Raw genomic sequence first — 14,613 nt, forward strand, 5'->3', positions numbered from 1 at the left:
CAGATTTTATGACCAATTTATGCAGAAATCCAGGTAATTCCAAAGGGTTCATATAATTTTTCTTGCCACCGTGTGTATATATATATTTTTTTTTTCTTATACTAATACAATTGGAATTTCTCAGAGAAAGAGATTTTGTTTAACAAGTAATATAACGTTTTCTCAAAAAGACGGGTCAAAATTGTTGCCGCCCGTTTTCAAAACCTCTCGGCACTGACCCTATTTCTAAAACGTTTCATTGGAGAACACATTGGGAGGAGTCTCAGACCATTCAGCCATCCCAGAATACATTGGGAGGAGTCTCAGACCATTCAGCCATCCCAGAATACATTGGGAGGAGTCTCAGACCATTCAGCCATCCCAGAATACATTGGGAGGAGTCTCAGACCATTCAGCCATCCCAGAATACATTGGGAGGAGTCTCAGACCATTCAGCCATCCCAGAACACATTGGGAGGAGTCTCAGACCATTCAGCCATCCCAGAATACATTGGGAGGAGTCTCAGACCATTCAGCCATCCCAGAATACATTGGGAGGAGTCTCAGACCATTCAGCCATCCCAGAACACATTGGGAGGAGTCTCAGACCATTCAGCCATCCCAGAACACATTGGGAGGAGTCTCAGACCATTCAGCCATCCCAGAATACATTGGGAGGAGTCTCAGACCATTCAGCCATCCCAGAATATTTCTGTCTCAGTGCCGTTATCCTCGCAATGCGTTAAAAACAGGGGTACCAATAATCTTGACCCTTATCTTTTTGAAGGGGGGGGGGGTGATTACTTGTTGAACAAATCTCTTTCTCTGAGAAATTGTGTTAGATATGATTTTACACAGTCTAGTTTTGCTAATCTTTATCAAGGGGTGCCAATAGTTTTGGACCTGGCTGTAACGGCATATCTCATACCCTCATATAATACACAGCACATCATACTATTACCCTCCCAGATTCCCTTCCTTCCCTCCCTCCCTCCCTCCCGTACACACACACACACACACACACACACACACACACACACACACACACACACACACACACACACACACACACACACACACACACACACACACACACACACACACACACACACACACACACACACACACACACACACACACACACACACATCCCTTAGTTAATCCAGAACATTTGAGACATACCAATAACTGTTTAACAGACCATCTGTTAGTTTAAGAGACATTATCACCACATTATAAAATGCATAGTGGACAGTATATATATATATATATAAAAAAAGACAATCTGTGAATGTTTAAAACACGGTTTACACAACGTCTATATGTGAATGAGTAACACGGAGGAATGAGAGAAGTAAAATGGCGTCTATCTCAGCTTTACATGAAGAGTGTGCTTGATCCAGACTGTGGACTGAAGCTGACAGGCCAAATGCTCTTCAACGCTGAGAGGCCAAACACCTACTGAATGCAACTCAGCATTTTAAATCTGAATCAACTGAGTATACCTGCATAGAGGCACAGAGAGAGAGAGAGAGAGAGAGAGACAGAGAGAGAGAGAGAGACAGAGAGAGAGAGAGACAGAGGCAGAGGCAGGTGTATTGCTCTTATCGCTAACGAAAGGTGTAATGTTCCATCTGTTCACAATAACAGAGGTTACCCCTTTAGAACCCTCAAGATAACCCCGTTCCCTTTAGAACCCTCAAGATAACCCCGTTCCCTTTAGAACCCTCAAGATAACCCCGTTCCCTTTAGAACCCTCAAGATAACCCCGTTCCCTTTAGAACCCTCAAGATAACCCCGTTCCCTTTAGAACCCTCAAGATAACCCCGTTCCCTTTAGAACCCTCAAGATAACCCCGTTCCCTTTAGAACCCTCAAGATAACCCCGTTCCCTTTAGAACCCTCAAGATAACCCTGTTCCCTTTAGAACCCTCAAGATAACCCCGTTCCCTTTAGAACCCTCAAGATAACCCCGTTCCCTTTAGAACCCTCAAGATAACCCCGTTCCCTTTAGAACCCTCAAGATAACCCCGTTCCCTTTAGAACCCTCAAGATAACCCCGTTCCCTTTAGAACCCTCAAGATAACCCCGTTCCCTTTAGAACCCTCAAGATAACCCCGTTCCCTTTAGAACCCTCAAGATAACCCCGTTCCCTTTAGAACCCTCAAGATAACCCCGTTCCCTTTAGAACCCTCAAGATAACCCCGTTCCCTTTAGAACCCTCAAGATAACCCCGTTCCCTTTAGAACCCTCAATATAACCCCGTTCCCTTTAGAACCCTCAATATAACCCTGTTCCCTTTAGAACCCTCAAGATAACCCCGTTCCCTTCAGCCCTGTGCATGTAGCTTAGATTAAAACCCTTCATCATATTATCACAGTTGTCATGATAGTTTTTCCATAATGTATCACCTATTAGACCAGCAGACCAGTGTAACCCTAACAGTCCACAGTCTGATATGGTAGTGTTTTCTGTAAGCCAGCCAAGAGCATGAAGCTTAACCTCCAATTGTTTCAAGCAGAGGATAGGAATCCCTATCCCTGAATAACTAGCGTATTAGTTCCTCGTCAAGCATAACCCATGCTTTTCCTTCCCCAGTACCAATGGTTAGACACCAGATTCATTTTTCAACTACTAAGTAAAAAAAAGTTGTGTTGACACAACAAATGCTTGTTTACAAGAAAGGCAAAGTAACACTACGGAGTTATGTTGGCACCATTATGACCCTATACAATCATGGAGAGAACAAAATGAAACCATTGCCTTTTCGACAGACAGATATTGTATTTATGATTTTCCGCCAGTTCCCTTTAGCAAAGTTATAAACCGAAGAAAAGCAGCAGGATGTGTCAGATGTGTCGACTCATTCTGAATTTCATTCTGCTGCTCTATCGATAGCACCATACGTTAGTCTGAACCTGCCATCCTAGAAGTCGTTTGTGCTGACGTCAAAATAATCGTCATTCGTGAATCGTGTAGGCCAGTTCTGGTCCAGTTCTGGACCAATCAGAACAGTTTGAATGTGTTCTCATTCAAGAAGTCTTCGGGGAGTAAGCTAATCCAGACTCACGGTGGAGAAGAAAACGTTAGTGGGCGTGGCGTTTGACCTGAGTGATGTGGATCGGTAGCCAGGCAACAGTTGGATATCACCCCCGTTCCGTTCTGTCAGACTGGTAGCAGGAGTGAGACAAACATCCAATGTGTTCCGTGTTCTCTCAGCCATGTTAAACATCCAATGTGTTCCGTGTTCTCTCAGTCTTGTTAAACATCCAATATGTTCCGTGTTCTCTCAGTCTTGTTAAACATCCAATGTGTTCCGTGTTCTCTCAGTCTTGTTAAACATCCAATGTGTTCCGTGTTCTCTCAGTCTTGTTAAACATCCAATGTGTTCCGTGTTCTCTCAGTCTTGTTAAACATCCAATGTGTTCCATGTTCTCTCAGCCATGTGAAACATCCAATGTGTTCCGTGTTCTCTCAGCCATGTTAAACATCCAATGTGTTCCATGTTCTCTCAGCCATGTGAAACATCCAATGTGTTCCGTGTTCTCTCAGCCATGTTAAACATCCAATGTGTTCCGTGTTCTCTCAGCCATGTTAAACATCCAATGTGTTCCGTGTTCTCTCAGCCATGTTAAACATCCAATGTGTTCCGTGTTCTCTCAGCCATGTTAAACATCCAATGTGTTCCGTGTTCTCTCAGCCATGTTAAACATCCAATGTGTTCCGTGTTCTCTCAGCCATGTTAAACATCCAATGTGTTCCGTGTTCTCTCAGCCATGTGAAACATCCAATGTGTTCCGTGTTCTCTCAGCCATGTGAAACATCCAATGTGTTCCATGTTCTCTCAGCAATGTTAAACATCCAATGTGTTCCGTGTTCTCTCAGCCATGTTAAACATCCAATGTGTTCCGTGTTCCCTCAGCCATGTGAAACATCCAATGTGTTCCATGTTCTCTCAGCCATGTTAAACATCCAATGTGTTCCGTGTTATCTCAGCCATGTTAAACATCCAATGTGTTCTGTGTTCTCTCAGCCATGTTAAACATCCAATGTGTTCCGTGTTCTCTCAGCCATGTTAAACATCCAATGTGTTCCGTGTTCTCTCAGCCATGTTAAACATCCAATGTGTTCTGTGATCGCTCAGCCATGTTAAACATTCAATGTGTTCTGTGGTCGCTCAGCCATGTGGAACATCCAATGTGTTCCGTGTTCTCTCAGCCATGTTAAACATCCAATGTGTTCCGTGTTCTCTCAGCCATGTTAAACATCCAATGTGTTCCGTGTTCTCTCAGCCAATGTTCAGATGACCTTCTAAACCTAACCACCAGACTGATGTTCAAATGGGTCTGAGGCTGGCCGGTCGACCAGGCGGTTTAGATGTCGCCAGTCGACCAGCCGGTTTAGATGTCGCCAGTCGACCAGCCGGTTTAGATGTCGCTCCAGAGGACAGCACGCCGGCTCTTGTCCACACTGACCACGTACTCCCCAGACCCAGACCAGGCCACCGCGTTGATGGACGAACTGGAGGGGACAAGAGGGACAGGCAGACAGACAGAGAGAGAGAGAGACAGTCAATAAGGGCTCATCTGAAATGACATCCTATTCTTCTTTTAGCCAGTACCAAAACATCATAGGGCTCTAGACAAAAGTAGTGCACTGCATAGGGAGGAGGGTGCTGTAAGGCTTTGGACGTAGCCTAAATCTCATTCACTTCAATGTGCATCCATCTGTCCACAAGACAGACAGTGGAACAGCTTTGACTCACTCAATGTTTTTAAATGGGACAGATATGATGGACTGTTGGGATTCACTGGGAACCAAACAGAGCAGATGGACTGTTGGGATTCACCGGGAACCAAACAGAGCAGATGGACTGTTGGGATTCACTGGGAACCAAACAGAGCAGATGGACTGTTGGGATTCACTGGGAACCAAACAGAGCAGATGGACTGTTGGGATTCACTGGGAATCAAACAGAGCAGATGGACTGTTGGGATTCACTGGGAACCAAACAGAGCAGATGGACTGTTGGGATTCACTGGGAACCAAACAGAGCAGATGGACTGTTGGGATTCACTGGGAACCAAACAGAGCAGATGGACTGTTGGATTCACTGGGAACCAAACAGAGCAGATGGACTGTTGTGATTCACTGGGAACCAAACAGAGCAGATGGACTGTTGGGATTCACTGGGAACCAAACAGAGCAGATGGACTGTTGGGATTCACTGGGAACCAAACAGAGCAGATGGACTGTTGGGATTCACTGGGAACCAAACAGAGCAGATGGACTGTTGGGATTCACTGGGAACCAAACAGAGCAGATGGACTGTTGGGATTCACTGGGAACCAAACAGAGCAGATGGACTGTTGGGATTCACTGGGAACCAAACAGAGCAGATGGACTGTTGGGATTCACTGGGAACCAAACAGAGCAGATGGACTGTTGGGATTCACTGGGAACCAAACAGAGCAGATGGACTGTTGGGATTCACTGGGAACCAAACAGAGCAGATGGACTGTTGGGATTCACTGGGAACCAAACAGAGCAGATGGACTGTTGGGATTCACTGGGAACCAAACAGAGCAGATGGACTGTTGGGATTCACTGGGAACCAAACAGAGCAGATGGACTGTTGGGATTCACTGGGAACCAAACAGAGCAGATGGACTGTTGGGATTCACTGGGAACCAAACAGAGCAGATGGACTGTTGGGATTCACTGGGAACCAAACAGAGCAGATGGACTGTTGGGATTCACTGGGAACCAAACAGAGCAGATGGACTGTTGGGATTCACTGGGAACCAAACAGAGCAGATGGACTGTTGGGATTCACTGGGAACCAAACAGAGCAGATGGACTGTTGGGATTCACTGGGAACCAAACAGAGCAGATGGACTGTTAGATTCACTGGGAACCAAACAGAGCAGATGGACTGTTGGGATTCACTGGGAACCAAACAGAGCAGATGGACTGTTGGGATTCACTGGGAACCAAACAGAGCAGATGGACTGTTGGGATTCACTGGGAACCAAACAGAGCAGATGGACTGTTAGATTCACTGGGAACCAAACAGAGCAGATGGACTGTTGGGATTCACTGGGAACCAAACAGAGCAGATGGACTATACACTGGGTACCAAACAGAGCAGATGGACTATACACTGGGTACCAGTACTGAGTCAATGATAACTGGGTTATATACACAGGGTACCAGTACTGAGTCAATGATAACTGGGTTATATACACAGGGTACCAGTACTGAGTCAATGATAACTGGGTTATATACACAGGGTACCAGTACTGAGTAATGATAACTAGGTTATATACACAGGGTACCAGTACTGAGTCAATGATAACTGGGTTATATACACAGGGTACCAGTACTGAGTCAATGATAACTAGGCTATATACACAGGGTACCAGTACTGAGTCAATGATAACTGGGTTATATACACAGGGTACCAGTACTGAGTAATGATAACTAGGTTATATACACAGGGTACCAGTACTGAGTCAATGATAACTAGGTTATATACACAGGGTACCAGTACTGAGTCAATGATAACTAGGCTATATACACAGGGTACCAGTACTGAGTCAATGATAACTAGGCTATATACACAGGGTACCAGTACTGAGTCAATGATAACTAGGTTATATACACAGGGTACCAGTACTGAGTCAATGATAACTAGGTTATATACACAGGGTACCAGTACTGAGTCAATGATAACTAGGCTATGTACACAGGGTACCAGTACTGAGTCAATGATAACTAGGCTATATACACAGGGTACCAGTACTGAGTCAATGATAACTAGGCTATATACACAGGGTACCAGTACTGAGTCAATGATAACTAGGTTATATACACAGGGTACCAGTACTGAGTCAATGATAACTAGGTTATATACACAGGGTACCAGTACTGAGTCAATGATAACTAGGCTATAGAACACGATTCTTCTTAAATCAGGTAAAAACTACTGAATTAGCACAAAAATGTGTAAGGATTTATTGATTTTGATGACATTATTAAAATGGTGAAAATGAGTTTGTTCTGGCTATTAACAACTAAACAGCTCTGTGTGTTCTGCTGGTTTGTAAAGGACTAGAGGTCGACCGATTACGACAGGGGAACGGCTGCTAGAACCCTACCCTACTCCTGCTGCCTGATCCCTACTCCCCCTCCTGCTGCTAGAACCCTACTCTCCTGCTGCCAGAACCCTACTCCCCCCTCCTGCTGCCAGAAACCTACTCTCCTGCTGCTGCTAGAACCCTACTCTCCCCTCCTGCTGCTAGAACCTTACTCTCCCCTCCTGCTGCCAGAACCCTACTCTCCTGCTGCTAGAACTTTACTCTCCCCTCCTGCTGCCAGAACCCTACTCCCCCCATCCTGCTGCCTGATCCCTACTCCCCCTCCTGCTGCTAGAACCCTACTCTCCTGCTGCCAGAACCCTACTCCCCCCTCCTGCTGCCAGAACCCTACTCTCCTGCTGCTGCTAGAACCCTACTCTCCCCTCCTGCTGCTAGAACCTTACTCTCCCCTCCTGCTGCCAGAACCCTACTCTCCTGCTGCTAGAACCCTACTCTCCTGCTGCTGCTAGAACCCTACTCTCCCCTCCTGCTGCTAGAACCTTACTCTCCCCTCCTGCTGCCAGAACCCTACTCCCCCCATCCTGCTGCCAGAACCCTACTCTCCCCTCCTGCTGCCAGAACCCTACTCTCCTGCTGCCAGGACCCTACTCTCCCCTCCTGCTGCCAGAAACCTACTCTCCCCTCCTGCTGCTGCTAGAACCCTACTCCCCCCTCCTGCTGCCAGAACCCTACTCTCCTGCTGCTGCTAGAACCCTACTCCCCCCTCCTGCTGCTAGAACCCTAATCTCCTGCTGCTGCTAGAACCCTACTCCCCCCTCCTGCTGCCAGAACCCTACTCTCCCCCCTCCTGCTGCTAGAACCCTACTCTCCTGCTGCTGCTAGAACCCTACCCCCCCCTCCTGCTGCCAGAACCCTACTCCCCCCTCCTGCTGCCAGAACCCTACTCTTCCCTCCTGCTGCCAGAACCCTACTCTCCCCTCCTGCTGCCAGAACCCTACTCTCCCCCCTCCTGCTGCCAGAACCCTACTCTCCCCCCTCCTGCTGCCAGAACCCTACTCTCCCCCCTCCTGCTGCCAGAACCCTACTCTCCCCCCTCCTGCTGCCAGAACCCTACTCTCCCCCCTCCTGCTGCCAGAACCCTACTCCCCCCTCCTGCTGCCAGGACCCTACTCCCCCCTCCTGCTGCCAGAACCCTACTCTCCCCTCCTGCTGCCAGAACTCTACTCTCCCCCCTCCTGCTGCCAGGACCCTACTCCCCCCACCTGCTGCCAGAACCCTACTCTCCTGCTGCCAGAACCCTACTCTCCCCCCCTCCTGCTGCCAGAACCCTACTCTCCCCCCTCCTGCTGCCAGAACCCTACTCTCCCCCCTCCTGCTGCCAGAACCCTACTCTCCCCCCTCCTGCTGCCAGGACCCTACTCCCCCCTCCTGCTGCCAGGACCCTACTCCCCCCTCCTGCTGCCAGAACCCTACTCTCCCCCCTCCTGCTGCCAGAACCCTACTCTCCCCCCTCCTGCTGCCAGAACCCTACTCTCCCCCCTCCTGCTGCCAGAACCCTACTCCCCCCTCCTGCTGCCAGAACCCTACTCTCCCCCCTCCTGCTGCCAGAACCCTACTCTCCCCCCTCCTGCTGCGAGAACCCTACTCCCCCCTCCTGCTGCCAGAACCATACTCCCCCCTCCTGCTGCCAGATCCCTACTCTCCTGCTGCCAGAACCATGCCCCCCCCTCCTGCTGCCAGAACCATGCCCCCCCCCCTCCTGCTAATGTAAACACTATCTAATAGCCTGTAACATTCTCTAGTCCACTAATAGCCTCTACAACACAAAGAGGAAGTATCATCAACCTAATTGATGCCTTGTTGGCCAGAGCACAGCAGGGCTGACGATAGCTGCTAAAAGCTAAGGTCCTCAGAGGCTGGGTGGGGTTCAGAGGACAGACAGGCAGACGGATAGACTGGGATCCGTCCAGTCCAGTGCAGTCTAGTCCAGTCCAGTCGTCCTACCTGTGCATGTCCGGTAGTCGTGTCTCCAGGTTGCCAGAGTTGACGTTCCAGATGTAGACGGCTCCATCTGCTGATCCTGCTGCTAGGTAACTCCCGTCAGGACTAGATAGAGAGCAAGAGAGAACGAGAGGAGAGAGAGAGTGAGAGTGAGAGTGAGAGTGAGAGAGAGAGAGAGAGAGAGAGAGAGAGAAAGAGAGAGAGAGAGTGAGAGAGAGAGAGAGAGAGAGAGAGAGAGAGAGAAAGAGAGAGAAAGGGAGAGAGAGAGAGAACGAGAGAGAGAGGGAGAGAGAGAGAGAACGAGAGGAGAGAGAGAGAGAACGAGAGGAGAGAGAGAGAGTGAGAGAGAGAGAGAGAGAGTGAGAGAGAGAGAGAGAGAGAGAGAGAGAAAGAGAGAGAGAGGGAGAGAGAGAGAGAACGAGAGAGAGAGGGAGAGAGAGAGAGAACGAGAGGAGAGAGAGAGAGAACGAGAGGAGAGAGAGAGAGTGAGAACGAGAGGAGAGAGAGAGAGAGAGAGAGAACGAGAGGAGAGAGAGAGAGAACGAGAGGAGAGAGAGAGAGTGAGAACGAGAGGAGAGAGAGAGAGAGAGAGAGAGAGAGAGAGAGAGAGAGAGAGCGAGAGAGAGAGCGAGAGAAAGAGAGAGAGAGAAAGAGAGAGAGAGAACGAGAGGAGAGAGAGAAAGAGAGAGAGAGAGAGAGAACGAGAGGAGAGAGAGAGTGAGAACGAGAGGAGAGAGAGAAAGAGAGAGAGAGAGAGAGAACGAGAGGAGAGAGAGAGAGAGAGAGAGACAGAGAGAGAAAGAAAGAGAGAGAGAGAGAGGAGAGAAAATAGTTATCTATCCAAAATGGAGATGTATGGATAAACCACTTCTCCAATCTTTTTGGCTCTATAACAAAGAACAAAGAACAAACAGCAAAAACATATACATAATCCAATACAAATTTTAGAATCAACTACTAAAGACTACCAGAACCCACTGGATTCTCCAATTACATTGAATTAATTACAGGACAAAATATTAACCCTCCAACCCAAAAAGGCCTGTGGTGTTGATGGTTTCCTCAATGAAATGATCAAATATACAGATCACAAATTCCAACTGGCTATACTTAAACTCTTTAACATCATCCTCAGCTCTGGCATCTTCCCCAATATTTGGAACCAAGGATTGATCACCCCAATCCACAAAATTGGAGACAAATTAGACCCCAATAACTACTGTGGGATATGCGTCAACAGCAACCTTGGGAAAATCCTCGACATTATCATTAACAGCAGACTCGTACATTTCCTCAGTGAAAACAATGTACCCAGCAAATATCAAATTGGCTTTTTACCAAATTAGAGTACGACAGACCACGTATTCACCCTGTACACCCTGACTGACAAACAAACAAACCAAAGGCAAAGTGTTCTCATGCATTGTTGGTTTCAAAAAAGCCTTTGTCTCAATTTAGCACGAGGGTCTGCTATACAAATTGATGGAAAGGGGTTTTGGGGGAAAAACAAACAACATTATCAAATCCATTTACACAAACAACACGTGTGAGGTTAAAATTGGCAAAAAACACACATTTCTTTCCACAGGGCCGTGGGGTGAGACAGGGCCGTGGGGTGAGACAGGGCCGTGGGGTGAGACAGGTATGCAGCTTAAGCTCCTCCCTCTTCAACATATACGTCACTGAATTGGCGAGGACACTAGAACAGTTTGCAGCACCCGGCCTCACCCAAACACCAAATTGAGACTCTGAATGCAGAATTCTGCAAAAATATCCTCCGTGTACAACATAAAACACCAAATAATGCATGCAGAGCAGAATTAGCCCGATACCTGCTAATGTTCAAAATCCAGAAAAGAGCCGGTAAATTCATCAACCACCTAAAAGGAAGCGATTCCCAAACCTTCCATAACAAAGCCATCACCTACAGAGAGATGAACCTGGAGAAGAGTCCCCTAAGCAAGCTGGTCCTGGGGCTCCGTTCACAAACACAAACAGACCCCACAGAGCCCCAGGACAGCAACACAATTAGACCCAACCAAATCATGAGAAAACAAAAATATAATTACTTGACACATTGGAAAGAATTAACAAAAAACAGAACAAATTAGAATGCTATTTGGCCCTAAACAGAGAGTATACAATGGCAGAATACCTGACCACTGTGACTGACCCAAACTTAAGGAAAGCTTTGACTATGTACAGACTCAGTGAACATAGCCTTGCTATTGAGAAAGGCCGCCGTAGGCAGACATGGCTCTCAAGAGAAGACAGGCTATGTGCACACTGCCCACAAAATGAGGTGGAAACTGAGCTGCACTTCCTAACCTCCTGCCAAATGTATGACCATATCAGAGACACATATTTCCCTCAGATTCCACAGATCCACAAAGAATTCGAAAACAAACCCGATTTTGATAAACTCCCATATCTACTGGGTGAAATACCACTGTGTGCCATCACAGCAGTAAGATGTGTGACCTGTTGCCACAAGAAAAAGGCAACCAGTGAAGAACAAACACCATTGTAAACACAACCCATATTTATGTTTATTTATTTTCCCTTTTGTACTTTAACTATTTGCACATCATTACAACACTGTATACAGCCATAATATGACATTTGAAATCTCTTGAAACTTCTGTGAGTGTAATGTTTACTGTTCATTTTTATAGTTTATTATCTATTTCAATTGCTTTGGCAAAGTAAACATACGTTTCCCAAGCAAATACATTTTGTCTAAAATTGAAATTGAATTGAGAGAGTAGAGAGAGGAGAGAGAGAGAGAGAGAAGAGAGTAGAGAGAGAGAGAGGAGAGAGGAGAGAGGAGATAGCAGAGAGGAGAGAGGAGAGAGAGAGAATAGATAGATAAGAAACAATGAGTAAGTTAAAGGCTAAAGGCTGACATATCAATACAATACTAGGCTGATATCTGGCCACTACACTGCATTACTACAGTACCATGTCCTGACTCCTGAATGGCCCTTAACAACATCACACCACAAAGTATTCTGGTCCGTCCATGTGTTGTCATGGCAACAGTAAAAATGCATTCAGATGAAACCGGTTAGTATATCAGCAGGCATCAGAAAAGAAAAAAAAACAACTCTCTCCCTCCCCCTTTCTTTATCACTCTCCCTTTCTTTATCACTCTCCCTTTCTTTTTATATCTCTCTGTCACTCTCAGATCCAACATCACACAGAGAGGAACATGTAGACCCAGGTGTGTCAACCTCAATCCATGAAGGGCCTTGTGTCTGCTGGTTTTTCCTTTCAAATAAGACCTAGACAACCAGGTGAGGAGAGTTCCTTACTGAGACCTAGACAACCAGGTGAGGAGAGTTCCTTACTGAGACCTAGACAACCAGGTGAGGGGAGTTCCTTACTGAGACCTAGACAACCAGGTGAGGAGAGTTCCTTACTGAGACCTAGACAACCAGGTGAGGAGAGTTCCTTACTGAGACCTGGACAACCAGGTGAAGGGAGTTCCTTACTGAGACCTGGACAACCAGGTGAGGGGAGTTCCTTACTGAGACCTAGACAACCAGGTGAGGAGAGTTCCTTACTGAGACCTAGACAACCAGGTGAGGAGAGTTCCTTACTGAGACCTAGACAACCAGGTGAGGAGAGTTCCTTACTGAGACCTAGACAACCAGGTGAGGAGAGTTCCTTACTGAGACCTAGACAACCAGGTGAGGAGAGTTCCTTACTGAGACCTACACAACCAGGTGAGGAGAGTTCCTTACTGAGACCTAGACAACCAGGTGAGGAGAGTTCCTTACTGAGACCTAGACAACCAGGTGAGGAGAGTTCCTTACTGAGACCTAGACAACCAGGTGAGGGGAGTTCTTTACTAATTAGTGACCTTAATCATCAATCAAGAACAAGAGAGGAGCTCTCTGTGGAATGAGTTTGACACGTGAGCTGACGGAAGGAGAGAGACGTGGCAGCTGAAGGCTGCTCACCACAGCCGTCTATTCTACTTCCTTTTATCTTTACAACTGTCAAGTCAACAGCCAGTCTTGGTCACACACAAGGAATATAAATGAATTCCCGTCACTCTTCTAAAACCAACAAGTCTAGTGTTGTGAGATGTTTCTAGACATTCCTCATCCAGTACGCTCTCACTAATACTACTCACACACAAATATTATGCTCTAATATTACTCACTAATACTACTCACACACAAATCTTACTCACTAATACTACTCACACACAAATATTATTCTCTAATATTACTCACTAATACTACTCACACACAAATATTACTCACTAATACTACTCACACACAAATATTATGCTCTAATATTACTCACTAATACTACTCACACACAAATATTATGCTCTAATATTACTCACTAATACTACTCACACACAAATATTACTCGCTAATACTACTCACACACAAATATTATTCTCTAATATTACTCACTAATACTACTCACACACAAATATTACTCACTAATACTACTCACACACAAATATTATTCTCTAATATTACTCACTAATACTACTCACACACAAATATTACTCACTAATACTACTCACACACAAATATTATTCTCTAATATTACTCACTAATACTACTCACACACAAATAGTATTCACTAATATTACACTAATACTACTTACACACAAATATTACTCACTAATACTACTCACACACAAATATTATTCTCTAATATTACTCACTAATACTACTCACACACAAATATTATTCTCTAATATTACTCACTAATACTACTCACACACAAATATTATTCTCTAATATTACATACTAATATTACTCACTAATACTACACACAAATATTATTCACTAATATTAGACACTAATATTACATACTAATATTACTCACTAATACTACACACAAATATTATTCACTAATATTACGTACTAATATTACTCACTAATACTACACACACATGAAGCTAGAGATATGGAGCCAGGGATATGGAGCCAGAGATAAGGAGCTAGAGATATGGAGCTAGAGATATGGAGCCATGGATATGGAGCTAGAGATATGGAGCTAGAGATATGGAGCCAGGGATATGGAGCCAGAGATAAGGAGCTAGAGATATGGAGCTAGAGATATGGAGCTAGGGATATGGAGCTAGAGATATGGAGCCATGGATATGGAGCTAGAGATATGGAGCTAGAGATATGGAGCCAGAGATATGGAGCTAGAGATATGGAGCTAGACATATCGAGCCATGGATATGGAGCTAGAGATATGGAGCTAGATGTATGGAGCTAGAGATATGGAGCCAGGGTTATGGAGCCAGAGATATGGAGCTAGAGATATGGAGCTAGGGATATGGAGCTAGAGATATGGAGCTAGACATATCGAGCTAGAGATATGGAGCCAGAGATATGGAGCTAGAGATATGGAGTTAGAGATATGGAGCTAGAGATATGGAGCCATGGATATGGAGCCAGAGATATGGAGCCAGAGATATGGAGCCAGGGATATGGAGCCAGAGATAAGGAGCTAGAGATATGGAGCTAGGGATATGGAGCTAGAGATATGGAGCC

General features: G+C 45.9%; 1 protein-coding gene across 2 annotated transcripts in view; it reads right to left on the minus strand.

Annotated features, from left to right (window-relative positions):
* Nucleotides 1-1,164: 1,164 nt before the first annotated feature.
* The window catches only part of LOC139549584 (protein Atg16l2-like), a 73,651-nt gene continuing 60,202 nt past the window's right edge, over nt 1,165-14,613 (minus strand). For both annotated transcript variants that reach the window (XM_071360228.1, XM_071360227.1), the window contains 2 exons: nt 9,083-9,184; nt 1,165-4,499 (listed from right to left, as the gene is read on the minus strand). In XM_071360228.1, the coding sequence (XP_071216329.1) occupies nt 4,406-4,499; nt 9,083-9,184 (196 nt within the window). In that variant the 3' untranslated portion in view covers nt 1,165-4,405. The remainder of the gene's footprint in view (nt 4,500-9,082; nt 9,185-14,613) is intronic.

This window comes from Salvelinus alpinus, chromosome 22 (assembly GCF_045679555.1).
Source record: "Salvelinus alpinus chromosome 22, SLU_Salpinus.1, whole genome shotgun sequence".
Lineage (NCBI taxonomy): Eukaryota > Metazoa > Chordata > Actinopteri > Salmoniformes > Salmonidae > Salvelinus > Salvelinus alpinus.